At 37.9% G+C, this 24,724-nt stretch overlaps 1 protein-coding gene and 2 pseudogenes across 1 annotated transcript; 1 reads left to right on the forward strand and 2 right to left on the reverse strand.

Annotated features, from left to right (window-relative positions):
• Positions 1-10,051: 10,051 nt before the first annotated feature.
• LOC140507564 (UTP--glucose-1-phosphate uridylyltransferase pseudogene) lies at positions 10,052-10,763 on the forward strand (annotated as a pseudogene).
• Positions 10,764-11,065: 302 nt separating this feature from the next.
• Positions 11,066-11,797, reverse strand: LOC140508702 (olfactory receptor 52B6-like; annotated as a pseudogene).
• A 9,882-nt stretch (positions 11,798-21,679) lies between these two features.
• On the reverse strand, positions 21,680-22,674 carry LOC140508703 (olfactory receptor 52H1-like). The gene has a single exon (XM_072616586.1). It carries the CDS (start codon positions 22,654-22,656, stop codon positions 21,709-21,711), a length of 948 nt encoding a protein of 315 aa, XP_072472687.1. The 5' UTR covers positions 22,657-22,674; the 3' UTR covers positions 21,680-21,708.
• Positions 22,675-24,724: the final 2,050 nt, after the last annotated feature.

Consider the following 24,724-nt stretch of genomic DNA (forward strand, 5'->3'; position numbering starts at 1 on the left):
GCCAGAGGTGATGGTGGCACTGTAGGATATGTCAATATCAAATTTCTGTGTTCTTGGAGGACTCTTTCACAGTGCACAGAATTCTGCAGGGTGTGGTACACTGAAGAACTAACAGCTCACTGTTAACCTGGCTACTTTGTAGGAGGAGTAGAGTAGACAGAGGACATTTTGTGTACCAGTAGTAGAAGAGGGTCCAAAATATAATAGGCAGAATCATTCTTATATAAATACAGATATATATGTATACATTCATAATTGTGTTTACATATATATGCATTCCTTTATATGGTCACACACATATACTGATATTCAAAGACATATATGTATATATATGCATATAGGTGCATATGTGTATATGATATATTTTAAGAGCTATTTATGGATTATATACAACTAAATCAGTATATTATATGCATGTGTGTATAAAAGTAAAATGCTTATAGAATGTGACATTCACATAAGTGTATATACACACACATATATATATATACATATATATGTATGTATGTATTGTGTATGTGTGTATGTATAATGTAGTTTTCATCTACTTTATAGCTTACACACTACTTTTCTTATATCAACACTGTAATATAGGTAACACACAACATTATAATTCCAGTTCATAGATGAGGACCTTGGATTCAGAGTGATTAAATAACTCACCCATATAGACCAAATTAAGAAATTGAAAGCCCACGTCTTGTGGCTGGCCAGTACTCTTTGCATGAAATGGCAGACAATCAGACATGTACATCCTTAACAATTTTGCCTAGGGTGAGTGATCTAATTCATCTGTAAAAATGATCACTTAATGTCCACTTACAATGACAGGATTCTTAATTTCAAGCTACAAGGGGCCTTAGAAGTCATGTAATCCAACAACCTCAACTTACAGATGAGAAAACTGGTTCCCAGAGAGGTTGATTTGTTAAAGGTCTCTCAGGTTTTGTCAGAACATTTTGTTGCCAAGCTTGCCCTTCTTCCTAGTATACTGTGAGTGGAGCACCATTATTTCTAAATGGAAGCCCATTTTCCATTTGAACAACTCTTAAAGAGTTTCTCTTATGCTTCCTCCTTGTAACTTTATCCCATTGGTGGGAATTCATATCTGCGGGGTCAGGTTTCATAAACTTCATCACAACGTTGCTTCCCAGTTTTGTGGAGCTTTGCAGACTGTGACCAGATCACCCTAAATGTTATTTCATCTGAGCTATGTGTCTTCCATTCCTTGAAGCAGTTTTTATCTAATCCAGTCTCTGTTTCCCACATCATCCCAATTATCATTATATGGGGATATTCTAAAAATATGACAAGCTGAATGGAAGCCAAAAACTAGATCATACTAGTTAGGTGATCACCTCTCTTACTCCAGACAGTCTTGTATCTATTCATGTTGCCTAAGAAAACATTTGGCTTTTTAATTGGCAAACCACATCATTGAATCATCTTCAGCTTATGCCTGTTAAAAGGCATATTTTTTTTTGTTTGTTAATTTGTACTTGACTTGTTATCTGAGTATAAAGCAGCCCACCCACCTACCACCCATTCTGAACATTTAAAGTTAATTTTTCTGAAGCCCGGTTCAAAACTTTACATTGTTACCTATAAAATTTTGCCAGTGAGTTCAGTCTCAAATAAAAAGTTGGGCAAGGCGGTGAATCTTAGGTAATATATAACATATAAAATAGGTAAAGATATCTAGTGGCCTCTACTGACTTATAAAACCACATATCAAAGTTCTGTAATTTTTTTTTTTTTTGTGAAATATTTCTTACTTACACAGTTGGGAGTGTTATAGGCCACATCGATTATTTTTCTGATTAGAAAAGTGAAGGTCAAGGATATCAAATGGCTCCTCTAGGTTATACAAATACTTTATGTTTGTTGGTTTGGGATTTGTTTCTTTTCAAAAATAATCCAAAGAAATGACCTGGAAAATAGATCCGGGAGAGATCATTTAAAAATTATTGGACTGGGGAAGAAGCCAAGATGGTGGAGTAGAAAGATACACATACGCTAGCTTCCAACCCACAGCCCATAAAATACCTGTAAAGCAGAACTCCAAACAAATTCTGGAGGAGCAGAAGACATATTACAACAGAGTGGAGTAGATTTCTCTTCCAGAGATACCTGAAACACTGACATGAAAGGTCTGTCACACACCAGACCTGGAGCAGAGCTCAGCCCTGCCTCAGTCGCAGGGCACCGAGAGGAGCAGATCCCAGCAGACTTCAGGGATGGAATCTCCAGCAGCCACACAGGTCCCTCCATCCACAGGCTACAAAGGTCAGTGAGAAGGACTTTTCAGCTTGCTGAGAGGGCAGCAGGATGTCTCCATAACTCAGGCCCCCTCGGGAGGGAGAAATAGAGGCAGCAGTGGACAGGGGCTCCAAAAGCAGGCAGAAGCTCAGATCCATTGTTGAAGGTCTCCTTGTAAACCCCCTGAGGGAACTGAGCCCCAGGAGGCCACCCTGCCCCCAGCTGAGCACCTGAACTTAATCTCACACTAAAGAGCAGCCCTGCCTCCACTGAAAGCCCTGAGGCTGGGAAGCAGCATTTGAATTTCAGCCCCCAAGCACTAGCTGGGCAGAACTGGAGGCGAGGTGGGTGTGGAGAGGAAACTCAGAAGTCAAGTAACTGGCTGGGAAAATGCCCAGAAAAGGGGAAAAAAAATATGACCATAGAAGGTTACTGTCTTGGTGAACAGATATCTCCTCCCATCCTTTGAGATGAGGAAGAAAAATGCTTACCATCAAGGAAAGACATAAAAGTCAAGGTTTCTGTATCCCAAACATCCAAAATTAATTTTCAATGGGCTCAGGCCATGGAAGAGCTCAAAAATGATTTTTAAAATCAAGTTAGAAAGGTGTAGGAAAAACTGGGAAGAGAAATGAGAGAGATGTAAGAAAAGCATGAAAAGCAGGTCAACACCTTCCTAAAGGAGACCCAAAAAAATGCTGAAGAAAATAACACCTTGAAAAATAGGCTAACTCAATTGGCAAAAGGGGTTCAAAAAGCCAATGAGGAGAAGAATGCTTTCAAAAGCAGAATTAGCCAAATGGAAAAGGAGGTTCAAAAGCTTACTGAAGAAAATAGTTCTTTCAAAATTAGAATGGAACAGATGGAGGCTAATGACTTTATGAGAAACCAAGAAATCACAAAACAAAACCAAAAGAATGAAAAAATGGAATCTAATGTGAAATATCTCATTGGAAAAATAACTGACCTAGAAAATAGATCCAGGAGAGACAATTTAAAAATTATGGTACTACCTGAAAACCATAATAAAAAAAAGAGTCTAGACATCATCTTTCATGAAATTATCAAGGAAAACTGCCCTGATATTCTAGAACCAGAGGGCAAAATAAGTATTAAAGGAATGCACAGATCACTGCCTGAAAGAGATCCAGAAAGAGAAACTCTGAGGAACACTGTGGCCAAGTTCCACAGTTCCCAGGTCAAGGAGAAAATATTGCAAGCAGCTAGAAAGAAACAATTCAAGTATTGTGGAAATACAATCAGAAGAACACAAGATCTAGCAGCTTCTACATTATGGGATCAAAGGGAGTGGAATAGGATATTCCAGAAGTCAAAGGAACTAGGACTGAAACGAAGAATCACCTACCCAGTAAAACTGAGTGTAGTTCATCAGGGGAAAAATTGGTCTTACAATGAAATAGAGGACTTTTAAGCATTCTTGATGAAAAGACCAGAGTTGAAAAGAAAATTTGACTTTCAAACACAAGAGTGAAGAGAAGCATGAAAAGGTAAATAGCAAAGAGAAGTCATAAGGGACTTATAAAAGTTGAATTGTTTACATTCCTAACCGGAAAGACAATATTTGTAACTCTTGAAACTTTTCAGTATCTGGGTAGTTGGTGGCATTACACACACACACATGAACACACACACACACACATATACACACACAGAGACAGAGAGCACAGAGTGAATTGAATAGAATGGTATCATATCTTAAAAATATGAAATTAAGCTTTGAGAGAGAAATATATTGAGAGGAAAAAGGGAGAAATGGAATGGGGCAAATTATCTCTCATAGAAGAGGCAAGCAAAAGACTTTTTAGTGAAGGGGAAAAGAGGGGAGGTGAGATAAAAACATGAGGTTTGTTTTCATCACATGTGACTAAAGGAAGGAATAAAATGCACACTCATTTTAGTATGAAAACCTATCTTACAATACAGTAAAGTGGAGGAGAAGGGGATAAGCAGGGTAGAGAGCATGATGGAACGAAGGGCAATGGGAGGAGGGAGCAATTTGAAGTCACCACTCTTGGGGAGGGACAGGAACAAAAGAGACAATAGAAGCAATGGGGGACTGGATAGGATGGAGGGAAATATAGTTAGTCTTACATAACATGACTATTATGGAAGTCATTTGCAAAACTACACAGATATGGTCTATATTGAATTGCTTGCCTTCCAAAGGGAATGGGTGGGGAGGGAGGGATGAAGAGAAGTTGGAATTCAAAATTTTAGGAAAACTGTCGAGTACTGTTCTTGCTCCTAGGAAATAAGAAATACAGGCAATGGGGTATAGAAAGTTATCTGGCCCTACATGACAAAAGAGAAGATGAGGATAAGGGAAGAGAGGGATGATAGAAGAGAGCGCAGATTAGTGATAAGGGTAATTAGAATGCTTGGTGTGTTGGGGTGGGGGGCAGAGGACAAATGGGGAGAAAACTTGGAACCTAAAATTTTGTGAAAATGAATGTTAAAAGTTAAACAAATAAATCTAATAAATAAATAAATTGCTTGAGATAAAAAAACAAAACAAAACAAAACAAAAAAAAAAAAAACATTGGACTACCTGTAATCCATGATTAAAAAAATGCCTAAAACAGTTATGCAGAATGATTGTAGTTAATTGAGGATTACAGTTAATTTCTGTTTAAGTGGATCAGGTGAAGTTCTTTTCTTTGGCAAGGAATTCTTACCTTGAGTGGCCAGAGAGGAAGGAAGGATTTCTTTTCTTTATTCAGAGATTGTCTTTCTTGAAACTTCAAACTGACTTCTTCATACCAGGGCTCTATCCCCCTACAACCTGGAGCTAATTTTCGATCTTACCTCATACTCCAAGATAGCCATATGAGGGGCCTCGTCTGCCTGCCTGTGATATACTCTAGGTGAGGTGGACTCCTTGCTCTCTTTTCTCATATATTGAAAGGATCATAAATCTGGAGGTGGTAGGGACCTCAGAGACCTTTTAGTCCAACTCTCCTCACTTAACAGATGGAGAAAGTGAGCCCCTAGTCATTAACTGCTTTGTCCAAGGTTGCTTAGGTAATAGACATTGGAAATGAGATTTGAACCAGTTCTTCTGACTCCAGATCCCACTGTTTAACAATGCCATTCTTAGAACTCTGTAACTTTGATTTTGGTTTTAACTCTGATTGGAATATTCTCTATCCCTGCCCCTCTTTATCTGTTAAATTGAGACTCATCTTTCAATGTTCAACTTAAATGATATCCTTTGCAGCAATCTGTCTCTTCTCCTGGGTAATATGAGGCTAAAGCAAGATAATGGATATAAAACTATTGTAAAACTTAAAGTGCTCTATGACGGGGAGATATTGTGATTATAATTACAGCCATTATAAGCTTTTATTTTCTTAACCTTCTAGTATATACTACTACTGCTGAGCTCAAGCAATGTTACATAGAGCCATCCAAGGGTGTGCAGCAAATGTTACTATCTCTAGGGAAAAATATGCCTACACTCACACTTTTCAGTTTACTCTGCATTACAAACATTTTTTTAAGTATAATCAGTGAATGACTATATTTAACTCTACTTTGTGCTGACTTTTGAAGAATCAATATTCACACTGAAAATTTTAGGGTTCACTCTTGAAAGGTGGTTAGACCTGGCTCCAGCACACTTTTGTCCTGATTTTCCCCTCTCTGTTTGAAAAATGAGTGAGACTTAATTAAAAGCATAAGTATACATTCAACTCCCTCGAACGTGTCTTTGAATTTTGTGATGATTTAAATGTTTGAATGAAAGGCATAAGTGAATGCTTGTCTGGATAGAAAGTTAATGATCCCTTAAGTCGAGTGCTGAACCTAGCTTCATTTCAATTTTTTCTAAGTAAGAGGGAGAGAGTACAGTGAAAATTTCATATTCACAGATGACACTAATGATTTCCAACCAACTTATTGGGATAATTTTCAGAGACTTTGAAATCCCTACACAGTATAACCAAAAGAAATTGGGCAGATGGTCTCTGTAGATAGTACATCCAATGAAATTTTGAGTGGTTTAGGGAGAAAATTGGGAGAAAACAATATTTTTGAATTCTGAGAAACACATAATTCATTCAAAAGATTGTGAGCCTCATTGTGTTTCTCTCTGGGAGTTCATATCTTCTACTTACTCCTGAAGTATGCACTAAAAAAATGGAAAGGACCTAACAAAATCCTCAAATGTGCATATGTAAATAATGATCAAACAAGGGATTCTGATGCCATTTCCTAGATTCAGGTCCCATTCTAGTACTTTCCTCAGCAGTGAGTCCCTCTTATATACAATGAGAAACATGCACAAACACACACATAGGCATATGTCTATTTATGTGTGTATATGTGTATGCACACATATACACACATGATATTCTCCATCTCTGCTCTCTGTTTCTTTCACAATTAGAAGAAGCCCCTATTCATCCAAGGTGGTCTTATGTACTCCCTTTCTTCCAGGTGGGCTTGCTTCATATACAAATCTTTAAAGTCAAGATAGCTTAATGGCATTTCTGGACATATAGAACAACACCCCACCCTAACTGAGCTCCACCTCCACCATCACTATGCCCACAATCTATGTTTTGCTCACCAAGCTCTGGTTTCAATTATCCTACCTGTAGGCATGAAAAATTTGTCTTTGACAGGGAACTCAGCTGAAGGGTGAATGAATGACTTTGTAAGAAACAGGACAGGTCATTTTATTCGTCTTGGAATCCCAGGAGAGAAATCTCCAAGCCTACAAATCCCTGAGTACTTAATTCTGTGCTATCATCTACATATCATCCTATCATTAACCCTTTGCCTATCTCAGAGCAAATATTGTGTTCTGTGCAGAAAATGGTTCTACAGACTATGGAGGACAAGATTCCTAGTTTCCTGTGGGACTCTGCCTTCCTTGACTGGACCATGACAAGAATCTCAGACTATGAATCTGTGGTTCCTTGGATTAGGAGCATCATCACAGGTCAAGAGCATTAGTGACTTCTCTCCTTCTACAGCATGTGTTGATATATCATTAATTTGGCATTCACCACTCTCCAGAATCTGTGTCCAGCTTTTCAGGCTTATTTCACACTTTCTCAATTCACACACTCCATATTTCAATTAAAGTGCCACTTTTATATGCTAATCATTGTCTGATCTTCATGTGCCTTCTTTCACCTTTATGCATTTGCATGGGTTGTTTTCCATGCCTGGAACAGACACAATCTGATTTTATCAGGTTGGTTCTTTATGGTAGGGCCTTTTGAATTCCTACCTTTTCTTCAGTTTCTGGGTCTGATGACATTTTCCCAATAGAGCTTCCTCTGATGCCTCCAGCTAGAGGAAAAGCTCGCTCTCTTAATTTCCTAGACCATTCTATTTTGTATTTTTCCCCTTCTAACTTTCATTATTAGAGGCAGTATTTCATATTGGATAGGGAATCAGCCTTGAAAACAAAGACGTGGGTTCAAGTTCTACTCTCTGAAACTTACTAGTCAGAAGACCCTAAACAAGTGTTTTAACCTCTTGGTGATCTATTCTTCTGATAGTGTCAAACTCAAAGAGAAAAGTACTACTGAATCATACATATGGGCTGCATATTGATTTAGACAACTAGGTATTTTATTTTTATTTATTTTGTTAACCATTTCCCAATTACATTTTAATCTGATGCAATTACTTGTTTTAATGTTGCCTGTTGCAATGCTAGTGGGTGGAGAATTTGACATTTGAGCACTAGACAACTCTGTAAGACTACAATTTGTAGACAAAACTTTGTTCTAGCATTGGTGGAGGGAGTTTGTTTCCTTACTTGGGAGTTCCCCATAACAGTAAAAGCACAGGTACAATCCATCACTCTAATTTCTACTATAGTTATTTGTAGAGATGTTTTATCCTTTAACTATATTATAATCTGCTTGAGGTCAGGCAGCTTCATATGGCCTATATTTGGCATGGTATCTTGAAAATGGCAAATGTCTGTTGAATGACAAGGGATTATTTCCATTTTTGTGTGTACCTGCATGTACATGGCCACACATGTTTAATATGTGTGGTGTTATTTAGAGGAGGAGGTAGAATGACTCAGGACCTTTGTGAAGGTCCAAGAAAATCAGGATTGTGAAACGAAGTCTTCAGTGAACAGTTGTTGTCTCAGTACAAATATCACAGAATGGGATTCTTTCCTGAAAGACAGAACACTTAATATAGACACATTATTCTTGTACTGCTTTCCTCATCTAATTTCTTCATTTTGCCCACACACCATTCCAAAACCCCGGGTTTCCTCCAGAGTAATTCCCTTATTTATCATCTCATCATGACAACATCTATCTGCTCCTTCAGTGGTGAACACATTATATGGTGATTTAATCATTGCAATTTCAGAAAGGATAGAGGTTAGACAACAAATTCATGTAGTAGATGCTTTTCTAAGAGAAACCTTCGACAACGTATCCTTCCTAAGGTGCCTAACTTAGACGAGCCACAATCTAGGTTATCCAGTGACCTAGCCAATTTGGGAAATATAGTGGGATGAATAGGGACTTGCCTTTGTAATCAAAGTAAAGGTCACCAATTCTCCTCCCTAATGGTAAGCTATAATTACAGATCACTGCTCTGACCTCAGCACAATGGTGCTGAACCAATTTTTGAGGGTTTTCAAATTCCATTTATCATCCTATGCTCAATAATTAGGTATTATGAGGTGATTACATAAAGATGGAGATGTAGATGTGTTTAGGGATAAAATTTAGGATGGGAATGTAGATAGGAATAGGGATCGTCATGGGTTTGGGAATGGATTGGAGTTGGAAAGATGATGTGACACAGCATGGATTGCTGTGGTGATGGATTTTGGATAGAAGTTGGTAAAGTGTTGGTATAAGAGTGAATGTGGGGAAAGGGATAAAGTTAAGGACTGTGGAAGGAACATGATATAATTGGAATGGGAAAAGGTTATGAATGTGGCTTAATATGGAATGGATGCTAAGATAGGGTTGAGTGCTGAGGGAAGATAAAACAAAAGATTAGAATAAGTTTGAAATTGGGGAAAATGTGGAGTTTCTTACTTTGTGAAGGAGATATTGATAGGACTGGATTATGGAAGAGAACTGAGAAAACACTAGGGACACAACAGACTTGAATTTGGGCACAGAGAGAGGGCTTTGATGGAGAAGACAATTTGTCTGAATTAGACGTCAAGATCATTGGTGTCAAACTCAAATAGAAATGGATCATGGAACCCACATACTCACTTGGAAAACCACTAATTACCTTCCAGTGAGAGCCAAGAGTGCTGACAGGATGAACTTGCTCTCTGCAGATACTGGGAATCTTAGCAGGCTTAGAAAAACTATATCACAACGTGAGATTTCCCAGTTTCAAGAAGTCTTGTGACAAAAGTTGGAAACATCAATGAAGAAAAAACTAGAGAAAATACTTCCAATTGCACCACAAAATGAATCTTAGTATACTAAAAAAGTCCTTGAAGAATTTCAGAAGGAATTCAGAAGATTGCAACAAGTTCTGTTGCAAGGAAAGGGACCTTCTACACACTAGGCAAAAATCCAGAGGGGTCCAAAGGATTCAATTTTACCTTATGAGAAGATAAAGCCAGAGGCTTACTTGATGATATATGTTCTATCATGCATAAGTAGATCTTGGTAAAACTGAAAGGTGGATTGTGAACGAAGAGGGCTTATAAACTCCCCAAAAGTCTCACTGGTATGCAGATTTTAAACTTGTTTTTTAATCTACAGATCAGCAAGTTGAGTCCTTGAACAATACTGATGTTCCTCTTGTTTTGATGAACTCTTTCAAAACTGATGAAGATTTCAATAAAAACTTCAGAAATAAAGTTATTGCCGTGTGAAAATGTACACTTTTAATAAAAGCATGGAGCAAAAGATATTGTCTGACTCTGGAAAATACAGAAGCTTGGTATCCTCCAGGTTTTTCTTAAATTTATCGTACTTTCTGCAATCCTTAGTTGTTTGACACACTTAGAGGAGAGGGATAGGAGTACATTTTCATGTTTGACATAGATACTTTGAGTGTCCCAGTGGATCTGTAGTTTCTTGACCATATTATGAATCTACCCAGTGGGAAATGTTGCCAATTTGTCATGAAAGTCAGAAACAAGAAAAGGACAGATGTAAAGGGTCGTACCCTTACACAATATGAAGACAAACTCAGAGCAGTTCAAATTGCTGAAGTGCCAAAAGCCCACACTGATAAATTTAATTCTGTATCAAAATTCAAAATTTTAACAAAAACAACCTGTGGATCTCTCTAGCAGCAGTGAAGAGTTTGCAGGGGAAAATGCCATTGATATGGAGATCATTGTTACTCCAAAGACCTTGGATATAGGTCCTATAGGTACTTAGTTGGACACTGTGGTTGGAGCTGCTATTAGTAGTTTTGACAATTCTCTTGGCATTGATGCTCCCTGAAGTTGTTTTCTGTCTGTTAGAACTATAGCCACCCTTCTCCTTGTGATGTCAAATCTACAGCCTTAACAATGAACAATAATCAAGAGTTTCCTTCTGTTCTCTTGGTTATTTAAGGAAGCTCTTTTATGAAGGTACTATTTTGAAAATAAATATCATGCTGATTCTCACAGTGAAAATTGTTTATCACAAAAAACCCCAAAGAAAATCACGAATTAACATTATCTATGTTGTAATTTTATTCATTTTGTTGTACATTTCATAACTGCATTTAATCTAGGCTAGGTTTTATTAGCAGCTACTTAAGCCCACAAGTCACAAGGCTGACACCTCTGCTAAAGAGACTCTCAGTTTCTTGGCCTCCATCTTGTTTATTTCCCCAACTGTGCAGACATCTGGACAGCTCTTTCCCAAATCTGTCTGGTTCTTACACCATAAATGACAGGTTTGAGCATAGGTGGGATAACAACATAGGGACTGGCTAGGAGGATATGGACATAATGGGGAATGCTTTTCCTACTAAAGTGGTAGGCAAAAACAGATAATGGAGCAGGAATATAGAAGAGTAGTATGACACAAATATGAGATTCACATGGTCCCAGTACTTTGCACTGAGCTTCATGTGAGGGAAGATGGAAGACAGTGTGAAGGATGAGTACATAGGAGATGGTGATAAGAATCTGTGGAAAGCAAAGCAGTTGATAAATCATACCAGACATTGACAGAGATATCTGCACAGGATAGCCAGGCAATGCCCATGTGCTCACAGAATGTATGTGAAATTATATTGGTCCAGCAATAAGGTAACCTAATGCAAAAGCTGTGTGTAAGTGTGACCCCAGCTATCTTTTTGATGAGGATGGGTGTAAGGATAGTGTTATAGTGTAAAGGTAAGTGGATGGCCATATAGTGGTCAAATGCCATGGCCAGCAGAATGGCTGAGTCAGCCACAGACAGAAAGTGGACACAGAACATCTGAGTGAGACATGCTTCAAAGGAGATGGCTTGGTCCCCAATCAGAAGAAGACTGTCAGAGCCTTTGACATGGTTGAGGTAGTGAGCAGGACATCAATACTGGCCAGAATGGATAGGAACAGGTACATGGGTTCATGAAGTTTCTTCTGGGAGGTGATTACAATGATCAGGATGTTATTTCCTGCCAAGGCGGTCACATACATGATGCTGAAGGGGATAGAAGTCCAGATGTGTAGGTGCTGCAGACCAGGGATTCCAGTGAGAAAGTAGTCAGCAAGGTGGGTCTCAGTGATATTCAGAGGAAGCATTGTTACTTTACAGCTTTGGAGGTGAAGTTCTTATTATTTTAGAGATGTTTTGTCTGCATGGGAGAAAGAAGCTAGGAAATTATTTCAGGGTTTTGGTGAAAGCTATGGAATCTACAAACAATGCCAAATTCTGGTGATAACTGCAAACACTTAGAGCCTGTATGAATAGAATCTTTGACTATAAACCAAGGACCAGTCTTTAGGTGCTTTGTGCATCATGACAGGATTTGCAAACAGAATTTGTTTCTACACATGTGTTTAGGGGGTGGGGCACAGCAACAGACTCATGGTCAGCTCTGCTGAGTGCATAGATAGAGTGACAGGAGTGTCACTGTATCTGTTTTTCAGGAGATAGCTGATATAAAGCTACTTATCAATGTCCATTGGAATACCTTTGAAAATACAGGTAATTTAGGCTACTGACTGACAATAATGATGATGCCTAAATCAGAAGCTCTCTATTAGCTAGTCTTTAGTGAGTCCAATTTTATAAAGATTCCCAGTTTCTGAAAATGTCTTGACATTAAGAGTTGGCATAAAGATGCTGAAGAGCTTGATAATCTATAGGTCAGATGGGCAGGAAAGAAGGTATAGAGTGCGTGCTAGATTGTTAAGGTTACCTGTAGCTACCTTCTCAATGTAGGACTACAAAATTAATGACAGTGAATGATTTCCCTGTTTCCCTAATGCCTATCTGTCTTTTCAAAAAACTCTAATAGACTCTCAGTAGGTGGGTAAAATGGAAACATTCTTGGACCATGAATCAACAGAATTCAGTTTTAGTCCTGACTCTGCTACTAATTTGTTATATGAAGGTTACCAGTCTCTATGGATTCTACCAGCTCTAATCTGCTGTAATTTCATTATACACAAATTAATTTCACTCATTTTCGTCTTTGCTTAACATTACTTCTTTCCATGGAAACACATTTTACCTAAACTGTATTCCTGAGTGAGGGAGTTGGAAAGAGAGAGAGGAATAGGAATGGGGAGAAAATAGGCAGAGGAAAACAAAGCAGGAGGGAGAGAAGGAGAAGACGGGGGGAAGAGAGAGAGAGAGAGAGAGAGAGAGAGAGAGAGAGAGAGAGAGAGAGAGAGAGAGAGAGAGAGAGAGAGAATGAGTTAGTGTGTATGAAGGAGAGAGAGAATATATGTGAGTGTTTGCATGAAGGAGAGTGAGAGAGACAGAGTGAGTGTATGTGTGTGTGAAGGACAGAGGGAGAGAAAAAGAGGAATAGAAAGAGAGAGAGTGTTTGTGTATGAAGGAGAGAGGGAGAGAGAGAGTGAGTGTGTGTGTGTGTGTGTGTGTGTGTGTGTGTGTGAAGAAGAGAGGAGAGAGAAAGAGAGGGAGCATCTAGCATCTCATTAATAGATCTTTGGTGTTGTTTTCCTCCCCTTACCCTTCTCTGTCCCACAGCCCTTGGGAAAGAGGATGTGCTGGGGCTGCAGTAAGAAGGATTCAGGATAGAACACAATCCTTATCCTCCTAGATCAGAGACCATTAAGGCCAAGATTTACCTGCTTAAAATATCCTCGACAACATTTCCAAAGGTGTTTATCCAGTCTTCAATTGAAGACTTCCAATGATTATGATCCCATCATGTATGGAGGCAAATGAAAAATTTCCCATTATTGAGTTTTACTTGAGAATGCGGCGTATTGTTGAGAGAGACCAGTGCAGACACACTGAAGCACTACCATTTTATTAAGCATTTAATATGTTCAAGGTACTGCACAAACAATAAAATTAAAGAGAAGAAATTTTCCATCAAAGTGCTTGCATTCTACAGAATTCTTACTATTCTACGTTGTAACATGTAGAAACTGAGAAAAACATACACATTCATTTAATAATGCACTGATGCATTCCTGTACATTTAACACTTTTATATATTATTTTAGCATCTTCTCACATTCATTTAAAATAACAAGCATAAACACAGATGCTGTGTATTTCTCATGATTATAAGTGCTTAAGTAAAATCTTGATGGTTACCTTACATAAATATAGGGGAAATTGCCATATTGGGTAGACGGATAAATTTGATGACTTTTGTAATCCCTCTGCCTCCCAGAGTTATGGTTTTTTTTCATATTAACATTCAAAATGCAAAAATAAACAGATGACATTGCCATCTGATAATTTAACATTTTCCTTGATTCTACAGACGTTTATCAACTCTCCATGTCAGTCAACCACTAGAATAGTGATCTTCAGAATTTCATTACTCTGGGCTAACTGGCCTTTCCTGCCATTCTTCTAAGTTGTTTTTGTCTGGAAATTTGCTTTAATCCATCTTTTTGTGAGTTCTGCCATGTTGGAATTTTCTTACAGTCATTATTTAAAGATATTTGTTGCGGTTTGGAAGAGAGCACAGGTGAGTCCCCGTCTTTACTCCACCATCACCTCCCATTCCTGTTTTTCAAAACAATAGGATGACTGTTTTTGTCTTTCATGTCTACTACCCTCATAGTTGACACATAATAAATGCTTCTAAGGTTATTTTGAATTATATTGACTTGAAGGGTGATGTGGTTCAAAGAGAAATGAAGACAGAGGAAATAAAAGTAATTTTCAAGTTCTGAATGCCATAGAGAACAAGGAATATTGAATGAAATTTTAGGCAGTTGATCTTGGCTGAACTTGGAACCCTCTCCAGGTATTTCCAAGTCTGCACACGTCACTTTCAGGCACTTGTAGGCTGCCTCTTTTCCTTTCATTTCTTTAAAACCTACCTATGCTCCCTGATTCCCTGAATGTTTAACTAGATAAACATTCCTATCCCATTGAGTTTCTCAGATCATGGAGTATTGCGGAATTCCGAGAGTTGAGAAGAGCTCTTTTGCAATGAGCTCCTGTCTGACTTCAAATGGAATCTCTCTCCTGTTTCTCATTTTCTCAGGTTCTTGTCATCCCATTGCATTTTTCCCACAATGACTCCTCCAGATCTCCTCTATTGAGTAAAATTTCTGGTTGCTCTTCTTCAAGAAAGCCAATCAATGCAAACTCTCACCATCCCTCTTCTCTGCCTAAGGGTATCTCCAGTTCAAATTTACTTCCCTTCTCTCATCTCAGGAAAAGAATTTCCTTTGTGTATATTGCCAAGGCAAAATGTCATTCCCAGTCCAAAAGACACTGAGTTCTCACTCCTATACATTCTCATTCCTCCAGATTCTACCAGGACTTTAAACCTATACTTAAAGCCACAGGCCCTCACATACCACAATAGACATAATCTCCTTTTCTTTATAGTTTTCTTACCACCTTTGTCCACAAATGTACTAGCCTTGAAAGATCATTCACTTGACCACAATGATATTTATATGTCATTATATCCAAGTTGTCAAGTCATGTACATTATTTCATTTTTCCCGCAGAAGATCATCATGATATTGTTATAGCAGTTGTTATCATCCTGAATTTCAGGAGTGGAAACAGATACAGAGGGTTTAAATAACTTTGCTCACATTTGAAATCAGAAGAGGGACTTGACTCCAGGTTGACTGACTGATTTTTTATACATTCTAGCACTCTTTCCATGATGACACAGTCTCCTCTCTTATTACCATTCCAATCACTTTAGCTTGAAATCACAGTCATCTATGACTCTTTCTTCTCCCTTACCACCCAGTCACTTACCTCATCCAAATAATCTAGCTCTTTCCATTCCCACAGGGATATCACTTATTTGCCTAGTCAATTCCTATCCCTTATCAAGGTAGAGTTATATCTTACTCTCTTCAGGAAGCTTTATTTGCTGATCCTTCCTCCATTTAATGTGCAGTTGTGCTCTGCTATGTGCTGTAAATACACTTAATCATTACTTTGTTGTATTCGTTAATTGTATCATGTCTCTAAAAACAGGAAAACTTTTTAAGATCAAACTGGGAACTAACACTGTAAATGGTTTCTCCCCACCATCTGAAAGAGTGCTGAGTCTGGCATCAGGAAGACTCATCACACTGAGTTCAAATCTGTCCTGAGACAATTATTAGCTGCATGACATGGGAAAGTCCCTTACTCTTGTTTGCTTTAGTTTCCTCATATATAAAATGAGATAGGGACAAAATGGCAAACCACTCCAGCATCTATGCCAAGAAAACATCAAAGGGGTCATGAAGAGTGAGACGCAAGTGAAATGACTGAAGAATAACTCAATAAATGACTATTGAATGCATGAACTATGTATTCTTCCCTTCCTTCTGTCTCTCTCTCTCTCTCTGTCTCTCTCTCTCTCTCTGTCTCTCTCTCTCTCTCTCTCTCTCTCTCTCTCTCTCTCTCTCTCTCTCTCTCTCACACACACACACACACACACACACACACACACAAACACATCCACATCCACAGATACACAGAGGTATAGCAGTACACTTTCATACATAGATGCACATATTTAAACATAGTTTTCCATCTATATCTGAAAAAAATCATTGTATAATAACAGAGAGAAACACTTGTATACAATAATCCATGGATCCCTCCCAGGCTTCCCAAAACTTCCTCAGATATAAACAGTCATGTCAATTCCATTGACATGACAGTGAATATATTTCTCCTTCCATGACCCCTAGAAGATGGTAAAAGTTTGGGAAAATACTAAGACATCTCAACATGTTTCATTCCCTCACTTTTTTTTTCCTTCTTCATAGATGTTTTCATGAGCAATTGTTCCTGCCTTCCTAATCTTCGATTTTCTGATCCCCTACTCTTGAGACCTCCAAACCCCCAATATTCCAAATCTATTCCAATGACCTTTATATTCTAGTGAACCAAATCCCCTTTCCTCTATTTACCTGTTGCCCCTCACCTATTCTTCCATTCCCAAACTCATCACCTCACAACGCCGCCCCCCCCTACCCTTTCAACCCCTACTCTAGCTCCTTACTGAGCCATTATTCTGGGAATTTCCTAATTAATTTCTCATGATTCTTTGGTATAATCTCTTTTCCTTCTTCTCTCAGTGCTACAATCCCTTTAACCTTCATTTCCCTTCAACCTTCCCTTCCATAGTACGGTTGACAGAATGTCTCATCTCAGACATCTTCTTCTCTACTTATATCAGAAGACCTAGATTTGACTCTTGCCTTTGCCTTTTACAAACTGTGTGATCCTGGCTAAGATACTGACCTCTCTGTCCCTCAATTTTCTCATCTAATAAATTAAAACTTTATGTTATATGATATTTTAATCCTGTAATCCTGATGTACAGTATGTCTTCTTCTTCATAGAGACCATGATGTATCTGTGACCACTTTCCCACCTTTCCTGCCAAACCGCATACCTGTCATCAAATATCCATCCCTTTCTGTCTGTATTTCCTTATGTCTCTGGCTTACTTGTTGACAGACTTGAACTATGTACAAAAGAAACAATTTATATGAGAACGATAAAGAAAAGTCTTCAGCATGTATCAGGGACTATCTTTTGTCTTTTTCTATATCCCCAGTGCTTGGAAAGGTGCCTAACTTATGACAGGTGCATAACATAAGCATGCTGATTGATGGTTGTGGTAGATAGCAACCACGTAAAAAAAAGAACTAGGGATTTTCCTAAAGGAGTATCCACAAGAGTAGATAATATTTTTGATTATTTCATAAGATCACAGACCTAGAGCTGAAAAATTTCTTGGAAACTTTCCTTTTTCCCAACCCTTTACTTTACAGATGAGGTAACTGAGACCCAATAAGGTTAAGTGCCTAACTCAGTGTCATACATATAGTGAGTGAGAAAGGGTGGATTTGAATCTAAGTCCTTTGCTACTGAAGTCAGGGCTTATTTCTCTGTACCAGGCCTTGGGTATCAATTTAGGGATTTCAAACTGCTTTACATACATTATCTCTTTTGGTTTAGTGTCTTGAAACTGAGCATTAGGCAAAAGTGAGACACAGTACCTGTTTACACTGAACTAGCAATTTACTAAGATCCCCATATCTTTTGGCAGTAATTAAATTCCAGTAGTCATATACTCAATACTATACTTGGAAAGTTGATCCTTAAGGCATGGCTGTATATGTGTATGAATTTAGGTACACATCTCTGCATATATTCTTGTGCATGTTATGTTAGTCTGGTATTGGGCCTCAATCACATCTACCTCTCTTGTAATAGTGTTTATGAATAGCAAATAGGAAACATGACACATATACTCACATATAGAGAGATATACTCATAGACAGATATGTTCAGGTAACAAGCAATAGCAAACTCATCCTTGCTCATAAAGACATTTACAGATATGTACAAACCAGACACCTAGCTCAGGGATTAGTAATGTCTTCCTAGAACGTCGTTTTCTGGTTCATCTTCATTCTGCTATGAAGGATGTTGAAAAAAAAAAAACTAGAGAAACTGATACTGTGGGAGTTCTAACTCTGTCTGAAACATAGAACTCTTTGGGGAAGTCAGATACTAGATGATTCCAATAATTATTTTTTATTCTTCATCATGGTTTTCTTCTGTGGACCTAGAGAGTTCTGCCCTTTGCCATGTTCTCTTCTCCAAATTCATCCAGTCTTCACCCTTTTTACAACTCAGAGAATGACACTCACCAGTCTTTATGATGCTAAGCACAGATGGAGAGGCAGCTATTAGTGGAGCCAGGAAAAACGCAGACAAAATAGGTTGGATGCACAGTGGAGAGTAGGGATGGACAAATAACTAGGAGACATGGTTATAAGAGAGAAGAAGATAGACTCATAACCATAAAGAAAGACATGTCCATTTATCTCTCCCGATGGAGTTCCTTTTGGAGTGGAGTATTCAGAGCCAGCAAGGCTTCTGGGTCCGCTATGCCCAGAACCAGCCTTAAGGATTAAATCAAATTATTTTAAACCTCAAACTACCTAGGGAGTCTGGGGACACCTGTTCATAGACACAAGTTTCTTAGACTTCACATTTTTGTTACATACTCTGAGTCAAACTGTTTGCTTGTATTCTTCTTGCAGTCCATTAAAACCCTTCCCACTTAATTACAAAATTATCCAACCAAGTTCCTCTGACTTTGAACTTGTGAAGTTGATTCTTTTGAAGTCAATAGTAAAAATGCACATTTATTCTAATTACACATAATTATGTAAAATTCAGCACAAGGGAGCCATTTGTTCAGACATTTTGAATCTTAAAACACTCAATATTTTTTGTAATGTGCCTAACTTTATATCAGTGTCAAACTTGATGAACATGTCGTTTGTTGTTCCAAGTTACTGATAAAAAATATTGAAGAAAGGCAGGGTCAGGCACAGACCCATAGGGATTCCCTTTCAAGTTACAATTGAACCAATTCCTACTTTTTGCATTTGACCATTCAGATTAGAACTTAGAAAGATCTCCTTTCTAATATAGTGATTTTATTCGAACTTAAAAGAGTAATGTCCTCAATTGATAAATAGTCAAAGAATATGAACAGGCAAATATCAGAGGAAGAAATTCAAGCTATCAATAGCCGTATTTTAAAAAGTGCTTTAAAGCACTAATAATTAGTGAGATACTAATGTGAAAAAAGTTTAAGATTTCACCTCATAATCCTCAGATTAGCAAACTTGACAAAAAATAGAATGACAAATGCTGGGGGGACAGTGGGAAAACAGTTACTTTAATGCACTAATGGTGAAGCTGTAAGCCACAGTTCCAGAAGGCTCATGGTGAAATAGACTACCCTTCTACTGATTGACAATGGACACAGAATTTATAGATTGAAAAAGATTTCATTTGAACAAGGTCAATATAGGAATCTGTTTTGCTTGGCTACGAGTTAGTTTTTTGTTTGTTTTGCTTTTGCTTCCTTAGTATGAACATAGACAAAGAAAAGGGTAGAAATTTGTTAGAAAAAAAGTAACAAATTAATAGATAAAAAGCTCCTTTTTGCTCTCTTTAGCTTTTCTTCCTAGTTCAAACTGTTCTGAATTTTATTATACTTTATACTATTTTTTTCAGAACTGATTATGGTTTTCTACTCATTTTGTATTATCTGTCCTCATATAGTCTGTAGGTAGTCTTTCTATCATACGAGTTTGCTGCTGACTTACCTGTGCATCCACATTAGTGGTTTTTTTAAGCTGATTTTTTTTTCCTTATCAGAGTTGGGTAGAGGGTATAGCAGGAATTTGTGACTTTCAAGTATCAGCTCAAATTCCGTATTCTGTGATTTGTCCTTAATGGTAATGCTTTCCCTCTTGATCATCTCCAATTTATACTTTTTCACACGCATTTTCATGTAATCCTTCTTGCTCTTACCATTTACTGAGAGAAACTTGAGAGGAAGGAGTGTCTTTTGCCTCTCTTTGAATCCCTAGAATTTACCACATCATCCAGTACATAGTAGGCATCTAATTGATACTTGATGACTATCAATACAAAATGAAAATACTTTGCTCTCATTCCCTGGTGAATTGGGGGGCCAGGTTCATAGTCACTACCTTTTAGAATTCTTTAGGACTTGTTTTCCAAATGTCCCTCTTATTATTTCTGCACAGACACAGTGGTTAATTTTTTTAGCTTGACTGAGAGGTAATATGATTAATACAGATAGGGAATAATAATAATTGCTGCTATATGTATGCATACGTATATATATGTACATATATGTATATATGTACATATATGTACATATATATTACTTTAGGGTTTCCAAAGCTCTTTAAATATGTTAACTCATGAGATCCTCATGAGATCCTCACCCATCCATGAGATGGGTGCCATTATGCTTACTTGAAAGATGAAGAAACTGAAGCAGAGGGGCTGTTAACTAATTTGCCGAATCTCATACACCTAGTGTTTGAATTAGAATTTGAACTCATGTTCTCCTAAATACAAATCCGATTTTCTATTCACTACAGCACCTAGTTGCACTAGAGGCAGACTTGTAGCCAGACGACCCAAGTTTGGACCAGATACTTCGGAGATGTGTAAACCTGTCAATACATGTAACTTCCCTGGCCTTGACTACCCACATCTGTAAGAGTGGGTTGGAATCTATGAATGCTAGGTCTCTTCCTCTTCTCAACCATGATCCAGTTATGATCCAAAAATGCCATAGCCTATGAAGGGAAATGAAATTTTCTTACATAAATGGAAATACCAAATTCTTATTTAGTTGTTAAGTTACTGCTTTATTTGTGGACCTGAATCTCAGTGTTCTGGCATTTGCAGTAACAGAATTGGTAGGGGACTTCAAGGCAGAGAATCTTGAAAGTATGGATGAACAAACCTCCAACCAGAAAGTGTTTATATTCCTTTCCAGCAGCTGGGCTCTTAAATTCTAAGCTTAAGACCAATTGAGTACAGGCACACATTACTTTCAAATAAATTGGCTTAAGATATATAACCTTAGGCCAGTGCTATCTTTCGTTTTCTTATTCTAGCTGCTGATTGATCCCCAAATTGCCATAGATATAGTGGGGAAAAGAGAGAGGGTATCCTAATTATTTCTTTTGATTTTGGTAAACCACAAATTTACAATACACACTGCCCCAGTACAAATAGCATCTCTCTCTTGGCCACAGTCAGTCTTGACTTTCTCCTTGAGAATAAATCATCTTTTCTAATTTTCTTGTTATTGTTTTATTATCTTTATTCTGCTTATTCCTTTTACTGAGGTTAGTGTCTTGAATTTTGCGGAGATAAGAAGCAACTTGTGTTTCTGCCTTCTGCTTTGTTTGGACAATATCAAAATTGAATTTCCTTTTATGGATTCCCAACACCTATTCCCAGTTCCCATTCCAATAGCCAGATGTCACTGTGTGCCCTTTGGAGAAAATAACAGGAGAATCTTCTCACGAATTTGCTTGGTCTTCACTCCATAGACAATGGGGTTGAGAGTTGGAGGAATGACAACATAAAAGTTGGCAAATAGGATGAGGACATGACGTGGAACTTTGTGTCCAAAGCGATGAACAAGAATGGAGAAGAAAGCTGGAGTATAGAACATGAGAATGACACAGATGTGAGAACCACAGGTTCCAAGAGCCTTCTGGCGAGCACCATGAGAAGGAAGGCGGAAGACAACACTCAGTATGAGGGTATAAGAGACAACAATAAGCACAATGTCAGATACTACAGTTGTAATGGGAACAGCAATACCATACCAGATGTTGATGGAGATGTCAGCACAGGAGAGTCGGGCCACACCTATGTGCTCACAGTATGTATGGGGGATGACAAGTGTTCGGCAAAAGGGCAGTCGCTTTAGCAAGAAAACAACTGGAAAGATCACACAGAAACTCCTGACAATAATTCCCATCATAATCTTGATGATGACTTGGTGAGTCAGGATGGTGGCATATTTCAGTGGGGAACATATGGCCACATAGCGGTCATATGCCATGGCCATTAAGGTGGCAGAATCGATAGCAGAGCTGAAATGGAGGAAGAACACCTGGGTGAGGCAGCCTGAGAAGGTTATTTTCTTCTCACCAAACCAAAGGTTACTGAGCAATTTGGGCACCGTGGTAGATGACAGAATCAGGTCTGTTTGGGCCAGCATGGAGAGGAAAAGGAACATGGGCTCATGGAGGCTGTGCTCTGTGACAATGAGGTACAGCAGGAGAGAGTTACCTGCAATGGCCACAAGGTAGATAGCACAGAAAGGAATTGCGATCCAGATGTGGAACTTCTCAAGCCCTGGAATCCCCACGAGGGTAAAGTAGCTGGGGTTGTAGCTGCTTAGGTTGAATGTGCCCATCTCCTGATGACTCTTGAAGAGGTGATTCTTGAGCCCTGAAGGAAGACAAAAGCCAGAATTAACTGCCAAAAGTGATAATGGCACTGTAGGATATGCCAATGTCAAATTTCTACCTTCTTGGAGGACTCATTCACAGTGCACAGAATTCTGCAGGGTGTGGTACACTGAAGAACTAAGAGCTCACTGTTAACCTGGGCACTTTGTAGGAGGAGTAGAATAGACACAGGACATTTTGTGTACCAGTAGTAGAAGAGGGTCCTAAATATAATAGGCAGAGTCATTCCTATATAAATACAGATATATATGTATACATACATACTTGTGTTTACATATATATATGCATTCATTTATATGTAAACACACATATAAAGATATTCAAATATATATATATATATATATGCATATAGGTCCATATGTGTATATGATATATTTTAAGAGCTACTCATGGATAATATACAACTAAATCAGTATATTATATGCATGTGTGTATAAAAGTAAAATGCTTATAGAATGTCACATTTACATAAGTGTATATACACACACATATATATACATATATATGTATGTATATATTGTGCATGTGTGTATGTATAATGTAGTTTTCATCTACTTTATAGCTCACAAACTGTTTTCCTTACATCAACTCTATAATATAGGTAACATACAACATTATAATTCCAGTTCATAGATGAGGACCTTGGATTCAGAGTGATTAAATAACTCACCCATATAGACCAAATTAAGAAATTGAAAGCCCATGTCTTGTGGCTGGCCAGTACTCTTTGCATGAAATGGCAGACAATCAGACATGTACATCCTTAACTATTTTGCCTAGGGTGAGTGATCTGATTCATCTCTAAAAAATGATCACTTAATGTCCATTTACAGTTACAGGATCCTTAACTTCAAGCTAAAAGGGGCCTTAGAAGTCATGTAATCCAACAACCTCAACTTACAGATGAGAAAACTGGTTCCCAGAGAGGTTGATTTGTTAAAGGGCTCTCAGGTTTTGTCAGAACATTTTGTTGCCAAGCTTGCCCTTCTTCCTAGTATACTGTGAGTGGAGCACCATTATTTCTAAATGGAAGCCCATTTTCCATTTGAAAAACTCTTAAAGAGTTTCTCTTATATTTCCTCCTTGTAACTTTATCCCATTGGTGGGAATTCATATCTGCGGGGTTAGGTTTCATAAGCTTCATCACCATTTTACTTGCCAGTTTTGTGGAGCTTTGCAGACAGTGACCAGATCACCCTAAATGTTATTTTATCTGAACTATATATCTTTCATTCCTTGAAGCAGTTTTCATCTAATCTGGTCTCTGTTTCCCACACCATCCCAATTATCATCATATGGGGATATTCTAAAAATGTGACAAGCTGAATGGAAGCAAAAAACTAGATCAGACTACAGTTAGGTGATCACCTCTCTTGCTCCAGACAGTCTTGTATCTATTTATGTTGCCTAAGAAAACATATGGCATTTTAACTGGTAAGGCACATCATTGAATCATCTTGAGTTTATGACTATGAAAGGGTTTATTCATCTGTGTTTGTTAATTTATACTTAACTTGTTATCTGGGCATAAAGCACCCCCCCATCTACCACCCATTCTGAACATTTGAAGTTAATTTTTCTGAAGCCCACTTCAAAACTTTACATTGTTACGTATAAAATTTTGCCAGTGAGTTCAGTCTTAAATAAAAAGTCGGGCAAGGCTGTGAACCTTAGGTAATATATTATATATAGAATAGGTAAAGTTATCTAGTGGCCTCTACTGACTTAGAAAACCATATATCAAAATTCCATAATTTTTTTTTGATAAATATTTCTTACTTGCACAATTGAGAGTGTTATAGGCCACATCGATCATTTTTCTGATCAGAAAAGTGAGGGCCAGGGATACCAAGTGGCTCCTCTAGGTTATACAAATACTTCATGTGTGTTGGTTTGGGATTAGTTTCTTTTCAAAAATCATCCTAAGAAATGACCTGGAAAATAGATCCAGGAGAGATCATTTAAAAATTATTGGACTGGGGGAGGAGCCAAGATGGTGGAGTAGAAAGATAC

The sequence above is a fragment of the Notamacropus eugenii genome, chromosome 5, assembly GCF_028372415.1.
Source record: "Notamacropus eugenii isolate mMacEug1 chromosome 5, mMacEug1.pri_v2, whole genome shotgun sequence".
Classification (NCBI taxonomy): domain Eukaryota; kingdom Metazoa; phylum Chordata; class Mammalia; order Diprotodontia; family Macropodidae; genus Notamacropus; species Notamacropus eugenii.